This window comes from Bombina bombina, chromosome 6 (genome assembly GCF_027579735.1).
Source record: "Bombina bombina isolate aBomBom1 chromosome 6, aBomBom1.pri, whole genome shotgun sequence".
Classification (NCBI taxonomy): domain Eukaryota; kingdom Metazoa; phylum Chordata; class Amphibia; order Anura; family Bombinatoridae; genus Bombina; species Bombina bombina.
In genome coordinates, this window is record NC_069504.1 from 831,939,967 (window position 1) to 831,956,809 (window position 16,843).

The 16,843-nt window shown below is 38.8% G+C and overlaps 1 protein-coding gene across 1 annotated transcript in view; it reads right to left on the reverse strand.

The window, feature by feature from the left end:
• RASSF2 (Ras association domain family member 2) overlaps nucleotides 1-16,843 on the reverse strand; it is a 94,794-nt gene that overhangs the window by 43,136 nt on the left and 34,815 nt on the right. The window contains exons 6-7 of the mRNA XM_053718193.1: nucleotides 14,966-15,126; nucleotides 8,191-8,292 (exon numbers count right to left, since the gene is read on the reverse strand). Of these exons, the coding sequence (XP_053574168.1) occupies nucleotides 8,191-8,292; nucleotides 14,966-15,126 (263 nt within the window). The remainder of the gene's footprint in view (nucleotides 1-8,190; nucleotides 8,293-14,965; nucleotides 15,127-16,843) is intronic.

Below are 16,843 nucleotides of genomic sequence, written 5' to 3' on the forward strand. Positions count from 1 at the left end.
ATAGTCTCAGACTAAAATCATACTAGCAGGAGACTTCAACATAACTATGGTCCCACATACAGCGGTTAATAATATTCCCTTATCTAATAAACAACATAGACACAAGATACAAGATTTACTTGCGCCACAAGCTATGATTGATACTTGGAACACACTGTATGGGGTGACGAGCGACATTACATTTTACTCTGCAGCAGAAGAAACTTACATACGGTTGGACTATATTTATGTTAGCCAGATTCTCCACTCAATGCTACAGAGCTCCACTACACGCTTGTGTATGGTCAGACCACTCTATCTTATCACTAAAATTGGGTGGGATGCAAGATATTCACCGTAATAGGACATGGGCTTTTGATACAACTCTTTTGAAAAACTAACAGAGACACTATAACATTTTTGCAGTCATTGGTGGAGTTCTAGGGGATAAATGTGGACAATACAACCAACCCTATAAACACCTGGGCAGCACATAAAGTAGTAATATGGGGACGGCTTATACAGGAGAAAGCCAGATTAAATCAACAACACAGAAAACAAATGGGACAGCTCAATGAAGAGATAGATAAACTAGAGAGACAACACAAATTGACAAGGAGGGTGGTGACTCTGCAGACTAAGAAGGCCATGCTGGCAAAAATTGTAAACTGTCAGGGGGCGAGAGCAATCCAAAAAAGCACACTATTTCATTTACGCTAACAAGCCGGACAAATATATGGCCCACAAAATTAGGGAGAGATGTAAAGCCTCAACTATCCCTCTTATAGAGACAGAACAGGGGAAACTGACGTCTAACCCACAAATTATAGTGGACACATTTGCTACCTTTTACAGCAAATTATATGACGGACAAAAGGTCATACAGAGCACAGAGACAGACATAGGCACTAACGAGTTCCTCACAAATTGCCCATTAAAATCACTTACTAAAGACCAAACTGATAGTCTCAATGCTCCGGTTACCAACCTGGAGGTGTTGAGTGCAGTGAAAGACCTTAAACCCGGTAAAGCAGCAGGTCCTGACGGCTTTCCGGGGGAATACTACAAGATGTTTTGCAGCACCTTAATTCCACATTTGACCAAATTTTGTAATTATATCCTGGAAGGGAATCCTATCCCGAGAGAGCTGTTGCTAGCGAAAATAGTGGTGATCCCCAAACCCGAAAGAGACCATAAAAGATGTCAGAACTACCGACCAATATCATTAATAGATCAGGACTTGAAGATTTTTACTACGGTTTTAGCAAACCGACTTAAGGTAATTCTTCCTGGTTTGATACATCCAGATCAGGTGGGGTTTATTAAAGACAGAGAAGCTCCAGACAATATACGCAGAATCACTAACCTTATTCATCATTTAGAGAGACAGAGGACGCCTTCTCTGCTATTATCGCTGGATGCGGAGAAGGCGTTCGATAGAATTGACTGGAGATACATGATTTCGGTTTTACTGAAGATAAGCTTTGATGGTTCTTTTATGAAAGCTATCCGAGCAATTTACTCGCAGCAACAGGCCCAAGTGACTGCGGGAGGCTATAAGTCTGACACCTTCCCTATATTTAATGGCACGAGACAGGGATGCCCCCTATCGCCTCTGTTATTCGCGCTCTGTATCGAACCACTAGCAGCTAAAATAAGATCACACCCAGACATAGAGGGAGTAAAAATAGCACAATCAGAATACAAACTCGCCCTGTTCGCGGACGACATTTTACTAACGATTACAAAGCCTCTTATATCCTTACCCAATTTATATGAAATGTTGACCTCTTTCTCTGCCATCTCAGGCTACAAAATTAATTTGGATAAATGTGAAGTTCTTCCCATAGCCTTTCCCTGCCAAACTCGAAAACTATTAGAGTTAAACTTTGACTTCAAGTGGGTCAAACATACACTTAAATACCTGGGGATTAACCTTCCACAACAGACACAACACCTGTACAATTATAATTATCCACCTTTATTCCGAAAAATTAGACAAGACATCACGAAATGGAGTAAATATAATTTCTCTTGGTTGGGAAGGTTAGCGGCAGTCAAAATGACTATTTTGCCCTGATTACTCTATTTATTCAGAGCATTGCCAATAGCGATTGTCAAATCAGATATAGAAAGGCTACAGACAGATCTTTCAGCTTTTATTAGAGGGACAAAATCAGCTAGGATCTCTAAATCTTTAGTAAACCTGCATAGATCATTGGGAGGGGTAGGGGGCCCTAATTTAAGGATTATTATAGGGCAGCTAGAGCAGCGCAAGATGCAATGTTACTGAAGAGGACGGAGGAAACCATTAGGATTACCTTAGAGACAGAACTAGAAGGGAGAGTAGACCCGAACTCCATCCTTTGGGACACACGACAGACTAGAGCTAGCAACTATTCCCCAGAAACACACACAGGAGACCTTACAATTCATTTATGGACGAAAATGAGGGAAAGAGAAGATATTCTTTAAAAAAAACTCCTTGTTGATGTCAATTAGGTACCTATTACAGGGGGACACACATAAACACCTACAGAAATGGGAAAACAAGGGCCTGTATAGAGTGGCCGATATTCTGGAGAATGATTCGGTTTTGTCATTTTTCCCACTTACAGGAGAGGATTGCACCCCTCAAACTACACTAGTTCATTTATTTCCAGCTGCAGTCCTCTCTTCGAGACTTCCTTAAAAATGCACCAGGTAAGATGTCCATGGTGTTAGAAGTCTCCAGCATCAGTCCCCATAGGTCCAAACACTCTATATCTAGGCTCTATGTGGCAATTCAATCCCCCCCAAAAGCACCTAAAACCCACATAATGTTAGCATGGGAACGGGATCTAGACATAGTAAAAGATAGACAGGAATCGGAAACACTACTCCAGTCGGGAGATAAGGGCCTACTAAGCGTTGATTTGAAGGAAAACACGTTGAAAACAGCTTTCCGATGGTACTTAACTCCAGTTAGGACTTCTCACATGAATTCCCAGGGAAGCAACTTGTGTTATAGGGGCTGTGGAAAGAGAGGTACATACAAACACATGTGGTGGGATTGTGAGGTTATCCAAGAGGTGTGGAGAAGACTATCCTCATTTATAGGCCAGCTGGTGGACGAGGAGTTTATCCTTACCATACAACAGGCACTACTACACAAACCCATAAATATTTACCACAGACACCTGAACACTTTCATTAGAATTCTATGTACAATCACCGGAATATGTATAGCGAGATACTGGAAGATAGGGGCACCATCATGGACGGAGATATAAAATAAAATACAACTCACATATACCATGTATGAAGAGGCAGCGGTAATTCTAAACTATAGGGAGACAATGCATAAGGTTTGGATCTACTGGATAGGTAGGCAGGAACAATAATCTAGGAATCTAACTTAGATTGAGCCGATTTCAGGACAACGGAGTGTGCCGTGGAACAGTTATCTTTATTTACAAGGTAATGCGCTACCTACAAAAAAGAGTCACTGTTTCTCTTGCTGCTTTCACCCCCCCCCCCCCTTTCCCTTTATTTTTTTCCTTCCCCTATTTCCTTCTCTTTGTATTGATGTTTGTTAACAAAACTTGATGACTAACAGTCTTCTTTTATGTTTAGATTTAAATCTGATTTGTAAAGTTTTATTGCAACTCATTACACAACTTTGTTATTCTTTTGTGTGCAAATTCTGATAAGTGTTAAATGGAAAATACACTAAGATGTATCAATTTCACACTGGAAACAGTGGATATTCATGAAGGTACTCAGGCAGGATTATTATCTATTGATGTGGTTTAAATGCCTTTATCTTAGAGGTAATGAGAATGTAATAGATTTACTTTATATGTACGTTGTAAAAATTTTCAATAAAAATTATTTCAATTTAAATATAACAATTTCCTCCCTTCCTTTCCTGGCAGTTGTTAGTAAAAGGTAAAGTAAAAGTAGGATTGATTTACATTTTTGAATACTATTTTGAGGCTCCCAGTTCTATATATAAAACCAGAATGGTGTTGAATAAAAAGAAAAGACATATATGCAGATATATAGAAATAAAAATACTTTTACTAGAGAAACAATAGCCTTATTTATAATTTAATATTACAAATAGCCAGTAAAATAATTTAAAGGGACATACAAGTGCAAAAAATAACTAAATGATTGAACGTGTTAGAGTATTTTAATATTAAAATATTCCTTGTATATAACTTTGTGATTAACCCCTGCAAATGGGTAAGACACATACGCCTAGATTTAGAGTTCTGCGGCCAAAGGGGTGCGTTAGCTACGCATGCTTTTTTCTGGCCGCACCTTTTAAATACCGCTGGTATTGAGAGTTCACAGAATGGCTGCGTTAGGCTCCAAAAAAGGAGCGTAGAGCATATTTAACGCAACTTCAACTCTCGATACCAGCGGTGCTTACGGACGCGGCCAGCTTCAAAAACGTGCTCGTGCACGATTCCCCCATAGGAAACAATGGGGCTGTTTGAGCTGAAAAAAAACCTAACACCTGCAAAAAAGCCGCGTTCAGCTCCTAACGCAGCCCCATTGTTTGCTATGGGGAAACACTTCCTACGTCTGCACCTAACACTCTAACATGTACCCCGAGTCTAAACACCCCTAACCTTACACTTATTAACCCCTATTCTGCCGCCCCCGCTATCGCTGACCCCTGCATATTATTATTAACCCCTAATCTGCTGCTCCGTAAACCGCCGCTACTTACATTATCCCTATGTACCCCTAATCTGCTGCCCCTAACACCGCCGACCCCTATATTATATTTATTAACCCCTAATCTGCCCCCCACAACGTCGCCTCCACCTGCCTACACTTATTAACCCCTAATCTGCCGAGCGGACCGCACCGCTATTATAATAAATTTCTTAACCCCTAATCCGCCTCACTCCCGCCTCAATAACCCTATAATAAATAGTATTAACCCCTAATCTGCCCTCCCTAACATCGCCGACACCTAACTTCAAACATTAACCCCTAATCTGCCGACTGGAGCTCACCGCTATTCTAATAAATGTATTAACCCCTAAAGCTAAGTCTAACCTTAACACTAACACCCTCCTAAATTAAATATAATTTAAATCTAACGAAATAAATTAACTCTTATTAAATAAATTATTCCTATGTAAAATAAATCCTAATATAGCTACAATATAAATTATAATTATATTATAGCTATTTTAGGATTAATATTTATTTTACAGGCAACTTTGTATTTATTTTAACCAGGTACAATAGCTATTAAATAGTTAAGAACTATTAGCTAAAATAGTTAAAATAAAGACAAATTTACCTGTAAAATAAATCCTAACCTAAGTTACAATTAAACCTAACACTACACTATCAATAAATAAATTAAATAAACTACCTACAGTTATCTACAATTAAACCTAGCACTACACTATCAATAAATAAATTAAATACAATTCCTACAAATAAATACAATTAAATAAACTAACTAAAGTACAAAAAATAAAAAAGAACTAAGTTACAAAAAATAAAAAAATATTTACAAACATTAGAAAAAAATTACAATTTTAAACTAATTACACCTACTCTAAGCCCCTTAATAAAATAACAAAGCCCCCCAAAATAAAAAAATGCCCTACCCTATTCTAAATTACAAAAGTTCAAAGCTCTTTTACCTTACCAGCCCTGAACAGGGCCCTTTGCGGTGCATGCCCCAAAGAATTCAGCTCTTTTGCCTGTAAAAAAAAACATACAATACCCCCCCCCCCAACATTACAACCCACCACCCACATACCCCTAATCTAACCCAAACCCCCCTTAAATAAACCTAACACTAAGCCCCTGAAGATCTTCCTACCTTGTCTTCACCTCGCCGGGTATCACACCGATCCGTCCTGGCTCCAAAATCTTCATCCAAGCCCAAGCGGGGGCTAGACATCTATCATCCGGCGGCTGAAGAGGTCCAGAAGAGGCTCCAAAGTCTTCATCCTATCCGGGAAGAAGAGGCGATCCGGACCGGCAACCATCTTGATCCAAGCGGCATCTTCTATCTTCATCCGATAAGGACCGGCTCCATCTTGAAGACCTCCACCGCGGACCCATCTTCTTCTTCCGACGACTTCCCGACGAATGACAGTTCCTTTAAGGGACGTCATCCAAGATGGCGTCCCTCGAATTCCGATTGGCTGATAGGATTCGGAACAGCCAATAGAATGCGACCTCAATCTGATTGGCTGATTGAATCAGCCAATCGGATTGATTCCATCAGCCAATCAGAATTTTCCTACCTTAATTCCGATTGGCAAAAGGCAAAAGGCCCTGTTCAGGGCTGGTAAGGTAAAAGAGCTTTGAACTTTTGTAATTTAGAATAGGGTAGGGCATTTTTTTTATTTTGGGGGGCTTTGTTATTTTATTAGGGAGCTTAGAGTAGGTGTAATTAGTTAAAAATTGTTTTAATTTTTTTCTAATGTTTGTAAATATTTTTACAAACATTGTAACTTAGTTCTTATTTATTTTTTGTACTTTAGTTAGTTTATTTAATTGTATTTATTTGTAGGAATTGTATTTAATTGATTTATTGCTAGTGTAGTGTTAGGTTTAATTGTAGATAATTGTAGGTAGTTTATTTAATTAATTTATTGATAGTGTAGTGTTAGGTTTAATTGTAACTTAGGTTAGGATTTATTTTACAGGTAATTTTGTAATTATTTTAACTATTTTAGCTATTAAATAGTTCTTAACTATTTAATAGCTATTGTACCTGGTTAAAATAAATACAAAGTTACCTGTAAAATAAATATAAATCCTAAAATAGCTATAATATAATTATAATTTATGTTGTAGCTATGTTAGGGTTTATTTTACAGGTAAGTATTTAGATTTAAATAGGAATAATTTATTTAATAAGAGTTAATTTATTTCATTAGAATAAAATTATATTTAACTTAGGGGGGTGTTAGGGTTAGGGTTAAAATTAGCTTTAGGGGTTAAAAAATTTATTAGAGTAGCGGTGAGCTCCGATCGGTAGATTAGGGGTTAATACTTGAAGTTAGGTGTCGGTGATGTTAGGGAGGGCAGATTAGGGGTTAATACTATTTATTATAGGGTTATTGAGGCGGGAGTGAGGCGGATTAGGGGTTAATAACTTTATTATAGTAGCGGTGCGGTGCGGTCCGCTCGGCAGATTAGGGGTTAATAAGTGTAGGCAGGTGGAGGCGACGTTGAGGGGGCAGATTAGGGGTTAATAAATATAATATAGGGGTTGGCGGTGTTAGGGGCAGCAGATTAGGGGTACATAGCTATAATGTAGCTGGCGGCGCTTTGCGGTCGGCAGATTAGGGGTTAATTATTGTAGGTAGCTGGCGGCGACGTTGTGGGGGGCAGGTTAGGGGTTAATAAATATAATATAGGGGTCGGTGGTGTTAGGGGCAGCAGATTAGGGGTACATAAGTATAATGTAGGTGGCGGTCGGCAGATTAGGGGTTAAAAAAATGTAATCAAGTGGCGGCGATGTGGGGGGACCTCGGTTTAGGGGTACATAGGTAGTTTATGGGTGTTAGTGTACTTTAGAGCACAGTAGTTAAGAGCTTTACAAACCAGCGTTAGCCCAGAAAGCTCTTAACTCCTGACTTTTTTCTGCGGCTGGAGTTTTGTCGTTAGATTTCTAACGCTCACTTCAGACACGACTCTAAATACCGGAGTTAGAAAGATCCCATTGAAAAGATAGGATACGCAATTGATGCAAGGGGATCTGCGGTATGGTAAAGTCGCGGCTGGAAAGTGAGCGTTAGACCCTTTCCTGACTGACTCCAAATACCGGCGGTAGCCTAAAACCAGCGTTAGGAGCCTCTAACGCTGGTTTTCACGGCTACCGCCAAACTCTAAATCTAGGCCATAGTTAAAAGTCAGCTCAAGAGCAGCAACGCATTGCTGGGAGCTAGCATCTGATGAGCTAATGACAAGAGACATGGGTGTGTAGCCATCAAATCAGCAGCTAGTTCACAGTATTACATTGCTGCTCCAGAGGCTACCAATATATGCTTTTCAACAAAGGATACCAACGAACAAAGCAAATTTAATAGTAAAAGTACATTGAAAAGTCTCTTACAATTGCATTCTCTATCTGAACCGTCAAAATTTAATTTTGACTTTCATGTCCTTTTAAATTTGAACTTAAAAGCATTTAAGAATAGAAAGCATAGATCATATTTTTCTTAGGATTCTCACCTTAAACTTATTCAGAAGCAGTTTCAAGACCTGGGGAGTAGACATTGTGCTGTTTACACGTACATTTGTTACGGACCCATAGCCTGGGGTAAACACTGATGTCTAGAAAAAACATACAAAAAATACAACATTATAGTAGTTTGAAGCTGTCAACTAAGAAGCCATGATAAGGATGTAGAGTGAAATAGGATAAAGTAGTTCTCGGAATAGCAGAGATGACAAATGTTAAACTGTAGGAAAAGTCAAACGGGGTGAATAAGAAAACAAATTAATAGTTCAAGTTGGTCTTAAAGGGATATTAAGGTCAAAATTTAAATGCACATAGATAAATTACATATTTAAATAAAATATAGTTGAAATATACAAGTATTGGCAAAAATGCTTCTAGTAAAAGTTATCACTGTTTTAGTGTTAACATTTTTCTCTGCACGTGCATGTGAAGCATATGTAGATATTCTTAGTGCACCCGCATTTTAAATACTGCAGCCAGTGGGGCTTGTATCATGTCAGCAATTAACAAAATGAGTCATTACCAGATGCGACAAGCACCTTAGGTTCTCTGAGCAAGTGCTGTGTTTAAAATGCTAATACACATTTGAAACAGCTATTATTAGAGACATTTTTTCTAATACATGAATAAACATGCTTATTCAATTGTGGATTGCAGTTTTGGCTGGACTGTCCCTTTAAAATTTCAAAACACATATAATGAAAGGTGAAAAACCTTGCTAAATTTGCATAAATGATTGTTCAGCATAACTCTAATAGGACTGATTAGGATTTTGATAAAGTACCATCATAACAAGACATTTGTTTCTTTATGTATTCTTTATTATCTAGATTAACCAGAACCTTAAAAATACCAGGAATGCTGGCAGTGGTGGTTCCAACAACTAATTAATGAGCAGAGCATCGGGAATTATACGTGGGTGGAGTCAGTGCAGGTGGGGCATGGCTGCAGGTGTTCCGTGGGTGGTGTTGGTTGGACCGGGGAGTTTCGGGTTGGTTAGAGGCATGGCTAGGCAGGAAGAAAAAGAGATGGAGGGGCTATGTTATCCCTCCTCCTTATGGGTTTGCAATCTTAAAAAGGGGCAGTCTAGTCAAAATTAAGCATAATTCAGATAGGGCATGCAATTTTAAACAACTTTCCAATTTACTTTTATCATCAAATTTGCTTGTTCTCTTGGTATTATTTGTTGAAAGCTAAACCTAGGTAGGCTCATATGCTAATTTCTAAGACCTTCAAGGCCGCCTCTTATCTCAGTGCATTTTGACAGTTTTTACAGCTAGACAGTGATAGTTCATGTGAGCCATATAGATAACATTGTGAGTTAACTAGAAGTCAGCATTGATTGGGTAAAATGCAAGTCTGTCAAAAGAACTGAGATAAGGGGGCAATCCGACAGATTATTGGATAGAAGATAATCCCAGAGGTAAAAAATATATTAATATAACAGTGTTAATTATGCAAAACTGGGGAATGGGTAATAAAAGGATTATCTATATTTTTAAACAATAACAATTATGGATTAGACTGTCCCTATAAAGACTGGTGGTTTTGCACCCCAGTAGAACATATCACATACATTTAATTTATAATTGACTGCCTATGTACCATATACCTTTAGACAAACATGTAGTGTCCTAGTCCACTGTACATTAGAGGCATATAACTGCAACACCGGGGTTAGCTGTGCTTTTTAATTTAGAGGATGTTTTGGTACTCAACTATCCTTTTTGATGGGATGAGACTGATATACCACAGGGTAGGATGAGACAGATAAACAACAGGATAGGATGAGACAGATTTTTTACAGGGTAGGATGAGACAGATAAACAACAGGATAGGATGAGACAGATATACTACAGGGTAGGATGAGACAGATAAACAACAGGATAGGATGAGACAGATATACTACAGGATAGGATGAGACTGATATACCACAGGGTAGGATGAGACAGATAAACAACAGGATAGGATGAGACAGATATACTACAGGATAGGATGAGACTGATATACCACAGGGTAGGATGAGACAGATAAATAACAGGGTAGGATGAGACAGATAAATAACAGGATAGGATGAGACATATATACCACAGGGTAGGATGAGACATATAAACTACAGGATAGGATATGACAGATTTACTACAGGATAGGATGATACAGATAAACTACAGGATAGGATGAGACTGATATATTACAGGATAGGATCAGACTGATATACTACAGGATAGGATATGACAGATATACTACAGGATAGGATGAAACTGATATACTACAGGATAATATGAGACAGATATTTTACAGGATAGGATGAGACCGATATACTACAGGATAGGATGAGACAGATATACTACAGAATAGGATGAGACCGATATAATACAGAATAGGATGAGACATATATACTACAGGAAATGATGAGACAGATATACTACAGGATAGGATGAGACCGATATACTACAGAATAGGATGAGACCGATATACTACAGAATAGGATGAGACATATATACTACAGGATAGGATGACACATATATACTACAGGATAGGATGTGACAGATATATTACAGGGTAGGATGAGACAGATATACTACAGGATAGGATGAGACAGATATACTACAGGATAGGATGAGACTGATATACTACAGAATAGGATGAGACATATATACTACAGAATAGGATGAGACATATATACTACAGGATAGGATGAGACATATATACTACAGGATAGGATGTGACAGATATACTACAGGGTACGATGAGACAGCTATACTACAGGATAGGATGAGACAGATATACTACAGGATAGGATGAAACAGATATACTACAGGGTAGGATGAGACAGATATACTACAGGATAGGATGAGACATATATACTACAGGATAAGATGAGACAGATATACTACAGGATAGGATGAGACAGATATACTACAGGATAGGATGAGACAGATATACTACAGGATAGGATGAGACAGATATACTACAGGATAGGATGAGACATATATACTACAGGATAAGATGAAACAGATATTTTACAGGATAGGATGAAACAGACCCAAGTATGTGTAACATGCAAACAGGACTTTTGCCTAATGCATGTAGGTGTGTCCTATTGAAAGGAATGAATGTGTTTTTTGGGACCTATTAGGATGGCTTTGGATAAATTTGAGCCAAGTGACAAAAAAAAAGAAAAAGAAAGAAAAACAAATATATCTAAATATATATATATATAGACAGATAAATAACAGGATAGGATGAGACAGATATACCACAGGGTAGGATGAGACATATAAACTACAGGATAGGATATGACAGATTTACTACAGGATAGGATGATACAGATAAACTACAGGATAGGATGAGACTGATATACTACAGGATAGGATCAGACTGATATACTACAGGATAGGATATGACAGATATACTACAGGATAGGATGAAACTGATATACTACAGGATAATATGAGACAGATATTTTACAGGATAGGATGAGACCGATATACTACAGAATAGGATGAGACATATATACTACAGGAAAGGATGAGACAGATATACTACAGGATAGGATGAGACAGATATACTACAGAATAGGATGAGACCGATATAATACAGAATAGGATGAGACATATATACTACAGGAAAGGATGAGACAGATATACTACAGGATAGGATGAGACCGATATACTACAGAATAGGATGAGACCGATATACTACAGAATAGGATGAGACATATATACTACAGGATAGGATGAGACATATATACTACAGGATAGGATGTGACAGATATATTACAGGGTAGAATGAGACAGATATACTACAGGATAGGATGAGACAGATATACTACAGGATAGGATGAGACTGATATACTACAGAATAGGATGAGACCGATATACTACAGAATAGGATGAGACATATATACTACAGGATAGGATGAGACATATATACTACAGGATAGGATGTGACAGCTATACTACAGGGTACGATGAGACAGCTATACTACAGGATAGGATGAGACAGATATACTACAGGATAGGATGAAACAGATATACTACAGGGTAGGATGAGACAGATATACTACAGGATAGGATGAGACAGATATACTACAGGGTAGGATGAGACAGATATACTACAGGATAGGATGAGACAGATATACTACAGGATAGGATGAGACAGATATACTACAGGATAGGATGAGACAGATATACTACAGGATAGGATGAGACATATATACTACAGGATAAGATGAAACAGATATTTTACAGGATAGGATGATACAGATATAGAACACAATAATAAAATAATTTATCTACCAAAATAATAAATAAAATAGTTTGTAGAATTCATGTATCACAAATGAGAATGGAGTTGATCATTTTTATGCATAAATATTAAACTTATCCATGGTTGATAGTGTTCTTTAGCAGCAACAGACACAAGTATGTGTAACATGCAAACAGGACTTGTGCCTAATGCATGTAGCTGTGTCCTATTGAAAGGAATGAATGTGTTTTTTGGGACCTATTAGGATGGCTTTGGATAAATTTGAGCCAAGTGACTAAAAAAAGAAAAAGAAAGAAAAACAAATATATCTAAATATTGTCTTGTTAATTATTCTACTGCAGAGTGTTCCTAGAAATTTTACTTCTGAAATAGTAGCATGACATTCAACTATCAAGGATGTGTCTAAAACAGGGTGTGTTTAATATTTTCAACTAAGAAGCCATAATTTACTTAGCTGTTTCATCCAAAGGGCAAAAATCTAAATAAAATATATAATTACTAGTCCTAAAGCCTGTGTACACGGGCAATTTTTTGCAGTACAGCGGTCCCACCCCTTGCTCTCCCCCCCCCTCTTTTTTGCTCTCTCTCTTCCCCCTCTCTTTTTCTCTCTCTCTCTCCCCTCTCTTTTGCTCTCTCTCTCCCCCCTCTCTTTTGCGCTCTATCTCTCCCCCCTCTCTTTTGCTGTCTCTCTCCCTCTCTTTTGCTCTCTCTCTCCCGCCTCTCTTTTGCTCTCTCTCTCTCCACCCTCTCTTGCTCTCTCTCTCCCCCCTCTCTTTTGCTCTCTCTCTCCCCTCTATTTTGCTCTCTCTCATCCCCTCTCTTTTGCTGTCTCTCTCCCTCTCTTTTGCTCTCTCTCTCCCGCCTCTCTTTTGCTCTCTCTCTCTCTCTCCACCCTCTCTTGCTCTCTCTCTCCCCCCTCTCTTTTGCTCTCTCTCTCCCCTCTATTTTGCGCTCTCTCCTCCTCTCTATTGCACTTTCTCCCACCTATCTTTTGCTCTCTCTCTCCCCTCTCTTTTGCTCTCTCCCCCCCCCCCTCTCTTTTGCTCTCTCTCCCCCCTCTCTTTTGCTCTCTCCCATTTTTTTGCTCTCTCTTTTGCTCTTTCTCCACCTCTCTTTTGCTCTCTCTCCCCCTCTCCTTTGCTCTCTCTCCCCCTCTCCTTTGCTCTTTCTCCCCCTCTCCTTTGCTCTCTCTCACCTTCTCTTTTGCCCGCTCTTTCTCTCACCTTCTCTTTTGCTTGCTCTCTCCCCTCTCTCTTTTGCTCTCTCTGCCCCCTCTCTTTTGCACTCTCTCTCTCACCTTCTCTTTTGCTCGCTCTTTCTCTCACCCTCTCTTTTGCTTGCTCTCTCTCCCCTCTCTCTTTTGCTCTCTCCCCCCTCTCTTTTGGTCTCCCCCCCCCTCTCTCTTTTGGTCTTTTTTGCTCTCTCTCCCCCTCTCTTTTGCACTCTCTCCCCTCTATTTTGCCCTCTCTCTCTCCCCTCTTTTTTGCTCTCTCTCCCTCCCTATATTTTGCTCTCTCTCTCCCTCTCTCTTTTGATCTCTCTCCCCCTCTCACCCCCTCTATTTTTCTCTCTCTCCCCTCTCTTTTGCTCTCTCTCTCTGTCTCCCCCCTCTCTTTTGCTCTCTCTGCCTCCCCCTCTCTTTTGCTCTCTATCTCCCCCTCTTTTGCACTCTCTCTCCCCCTCTTTTGCACTCTCTCTCTCCCTCCCCTGTATTTTGCTCTCTCTCATCCCTCTCTTTTGCTCTCTCTTGCTCTCTCTCTCCCTCCTTTGCTCTATATCTCCCCTCTTGTGATGCTCTCTCTCTCCCCCTCCTTTGCTCTATATCTCCCCTCTTGTGATGCTCTCTCTCTCATGCAGACACTCAGACAGCCACGGCAGCTCCTGACCAGCCCCACCCCCGTCATGTGCAGGCTCCGCCCATTCATGACCAGCCCCACCCCTTCACTGTCTGTCAGCTCCTCCCCCTTCAAGGATTAGGTGCCAGCAGCCAGCCCAGGTCAGTTTGTTAAAGACCAGGTGTGTTTGTCTTCGAGACTGCACATGACAGCTTCGGACAAACACACTTGGCCTTTTATATGATAGGATATGTGAAATAAACATGTATTTAGTAAGGTAAGTGCCACAAATCAGAAGCATATACAATGGATGAACACAGAACAGAAATGCAAATGTGTTGCAAATAGTGAGAGGTAAAGTATAGTATCCTTTGTTAAAAAGCAGGTAGAAAGGGGTAGTAGCATGCTTGTCACTTGACAATATATGGCAGCAGTTTTATAACTGTTATACATTTGCAAGAACACTAGGTGGCAGCAGGGTTTCCTGCCATGTACTACTACAGAAATGTGCACGCTACCTACCTAGGTGTCTCTCTAACAAAGAATACCATGAGAACTAAGTACATTTGTAAACAGAAGTAAATTTGATTATTTCTTTTTAATTGTATACTCTGTCTGAATCAGAAGCATTTCCCCCATCCTAGATCTTTTCTTGTACCTTGTGGTTATAGAAGTGCCCATTAATTGAAAATCGGTGTCGTTTAATTCGCCTTTGCTCTCCTTGCGTTCTTACATTCCCCCTTCTTCGTACCCCAACATCACTTCTTGTGCGCATTAACTGTGGGGTGTCATCCTGAGATTCCTTTCCATTATCACCTTCTGCATAGAAACAAAACACACGGTTTATTAGATCTGTTCCATTTGTCTGTAAATAATACAGATTTGACTATCACATGTTTTTTTACTGGTACATGAATAAACTAACGACACATCTTATGGAGACAGCAACTAAAGTGTTGGTTAAAAAAAATGGAAATATTTTGAATGATCACTATTTGGTTAAAACCAAAAAGTATATGAAATATTGGTTAATCAGTATAGGAGCAAGAACATTTTCATAAGATTTTTCATTAAAGTTATCTTAAATTTCAAAAAATAAAAGAGACTTTGAATTAAAAAAAATTCTATCATACATATGAAAGGGCAGCATTTAAATATGTTTACTTATTTTGCTTTAAAAATTGTGGGGTAAAAACTGCTAAAATGTAAACTGTAACTAAAAGGGCAGTATCATAGGTACTTCCTGCTAATTCTCATTTCTCCAAGTCTAACAAGACAAATGTTGGCTTATTCAGGACGGTAGCTACAATGTCCCTTTAAGAAAAATGCCCTAGAAACAGAAAGCAATTTGTATTTTTATTTATAGCATCACAGTACAGTTCCTTATAACAATCTTTTTTCATCCAAATATGGAGTCTTCATAAATCATTTTACATTTCTTAACTCTTTTTTTTAATAGATGAATATTGTGAGATTTTTACAGTAAAATGGTAGAAATAGTGGGACAGTTCTTATACCAGAAAATCATTGTGCTGATTCTATCCTACCTGCACCTGATGTGTTATTAAAACATAGCTGTACTTTGACCTTATCATTGTTTGTGTGCATTGCTCTGTTACTGTAAGTGGGTAAGCCTGGCAGCAGGAATCCATTATCTGAGCTTGGCTGGTCACTATCTGTGTTACAAATCTGGTGCATAAATTAGGGAACCTACTGTGCTAAGGACCCTGGTATCTGCAGACAGTGAGAACTTCATGTGGGTGAGGGTGCTGAATTATTAAGGTGCCCAGGCTGGGACTAGTGGCTGCCGTACATTATTTATAGGGAGAGACCAGCTGTCTGTGTTCATTGTACATTCTGACTTTCCTCTGACCTTGTTAAACATAATACCTAGTGGTGCTTAGGTCATGTGACAATCCTCCAATAGACATTAATCTGGGCTTTATTCTGACATAAATGTGATTGCAAAAGGATATGAATCTATTATCTAAAACATTTATTTGTCTTTTTTTCAGTCTTAAGAATTAGGTGTTCCACAGCGTTCTCATTTTCTGTATTTCCTCTTTGTAAAACTGACAAAGGTCCCCAAACATAAAGATGTAAGAGACCGCCATGTGCATTTTAAAGGGACTTTATAGTGTAAAAATAAAATGCGCTTTTTTTTTTAAATATTTGTTTAATCCCTGGGAAGGGTTTAATTACATAGGGCTTTATTTGTCAAGAGCAGTATTGCAGTTCATGCAGAAGTAGCAGACTTACAACCACTGCTTCCTAAAACCTCTGCCACCTCAGAGGAGGCGGAGTTTATTCACCATGGACTGATTAGTTTTGGATGATTGTCAAGCAAAAATATTAGTGCTATTGTTCGCTAGCATCAATCAAATTAAATCAATAGCGCTTATATTAAAAGTTCAAAATATTTGTTATCGTTCAAGCAAAAGTCTAGGGAGCACTAACATCTGGATGTCAGATTGCGCTAGTCTGGTAACTCTCTCACATATTAGACTTCTATGAGAGCACTCTGAAAAACACATCA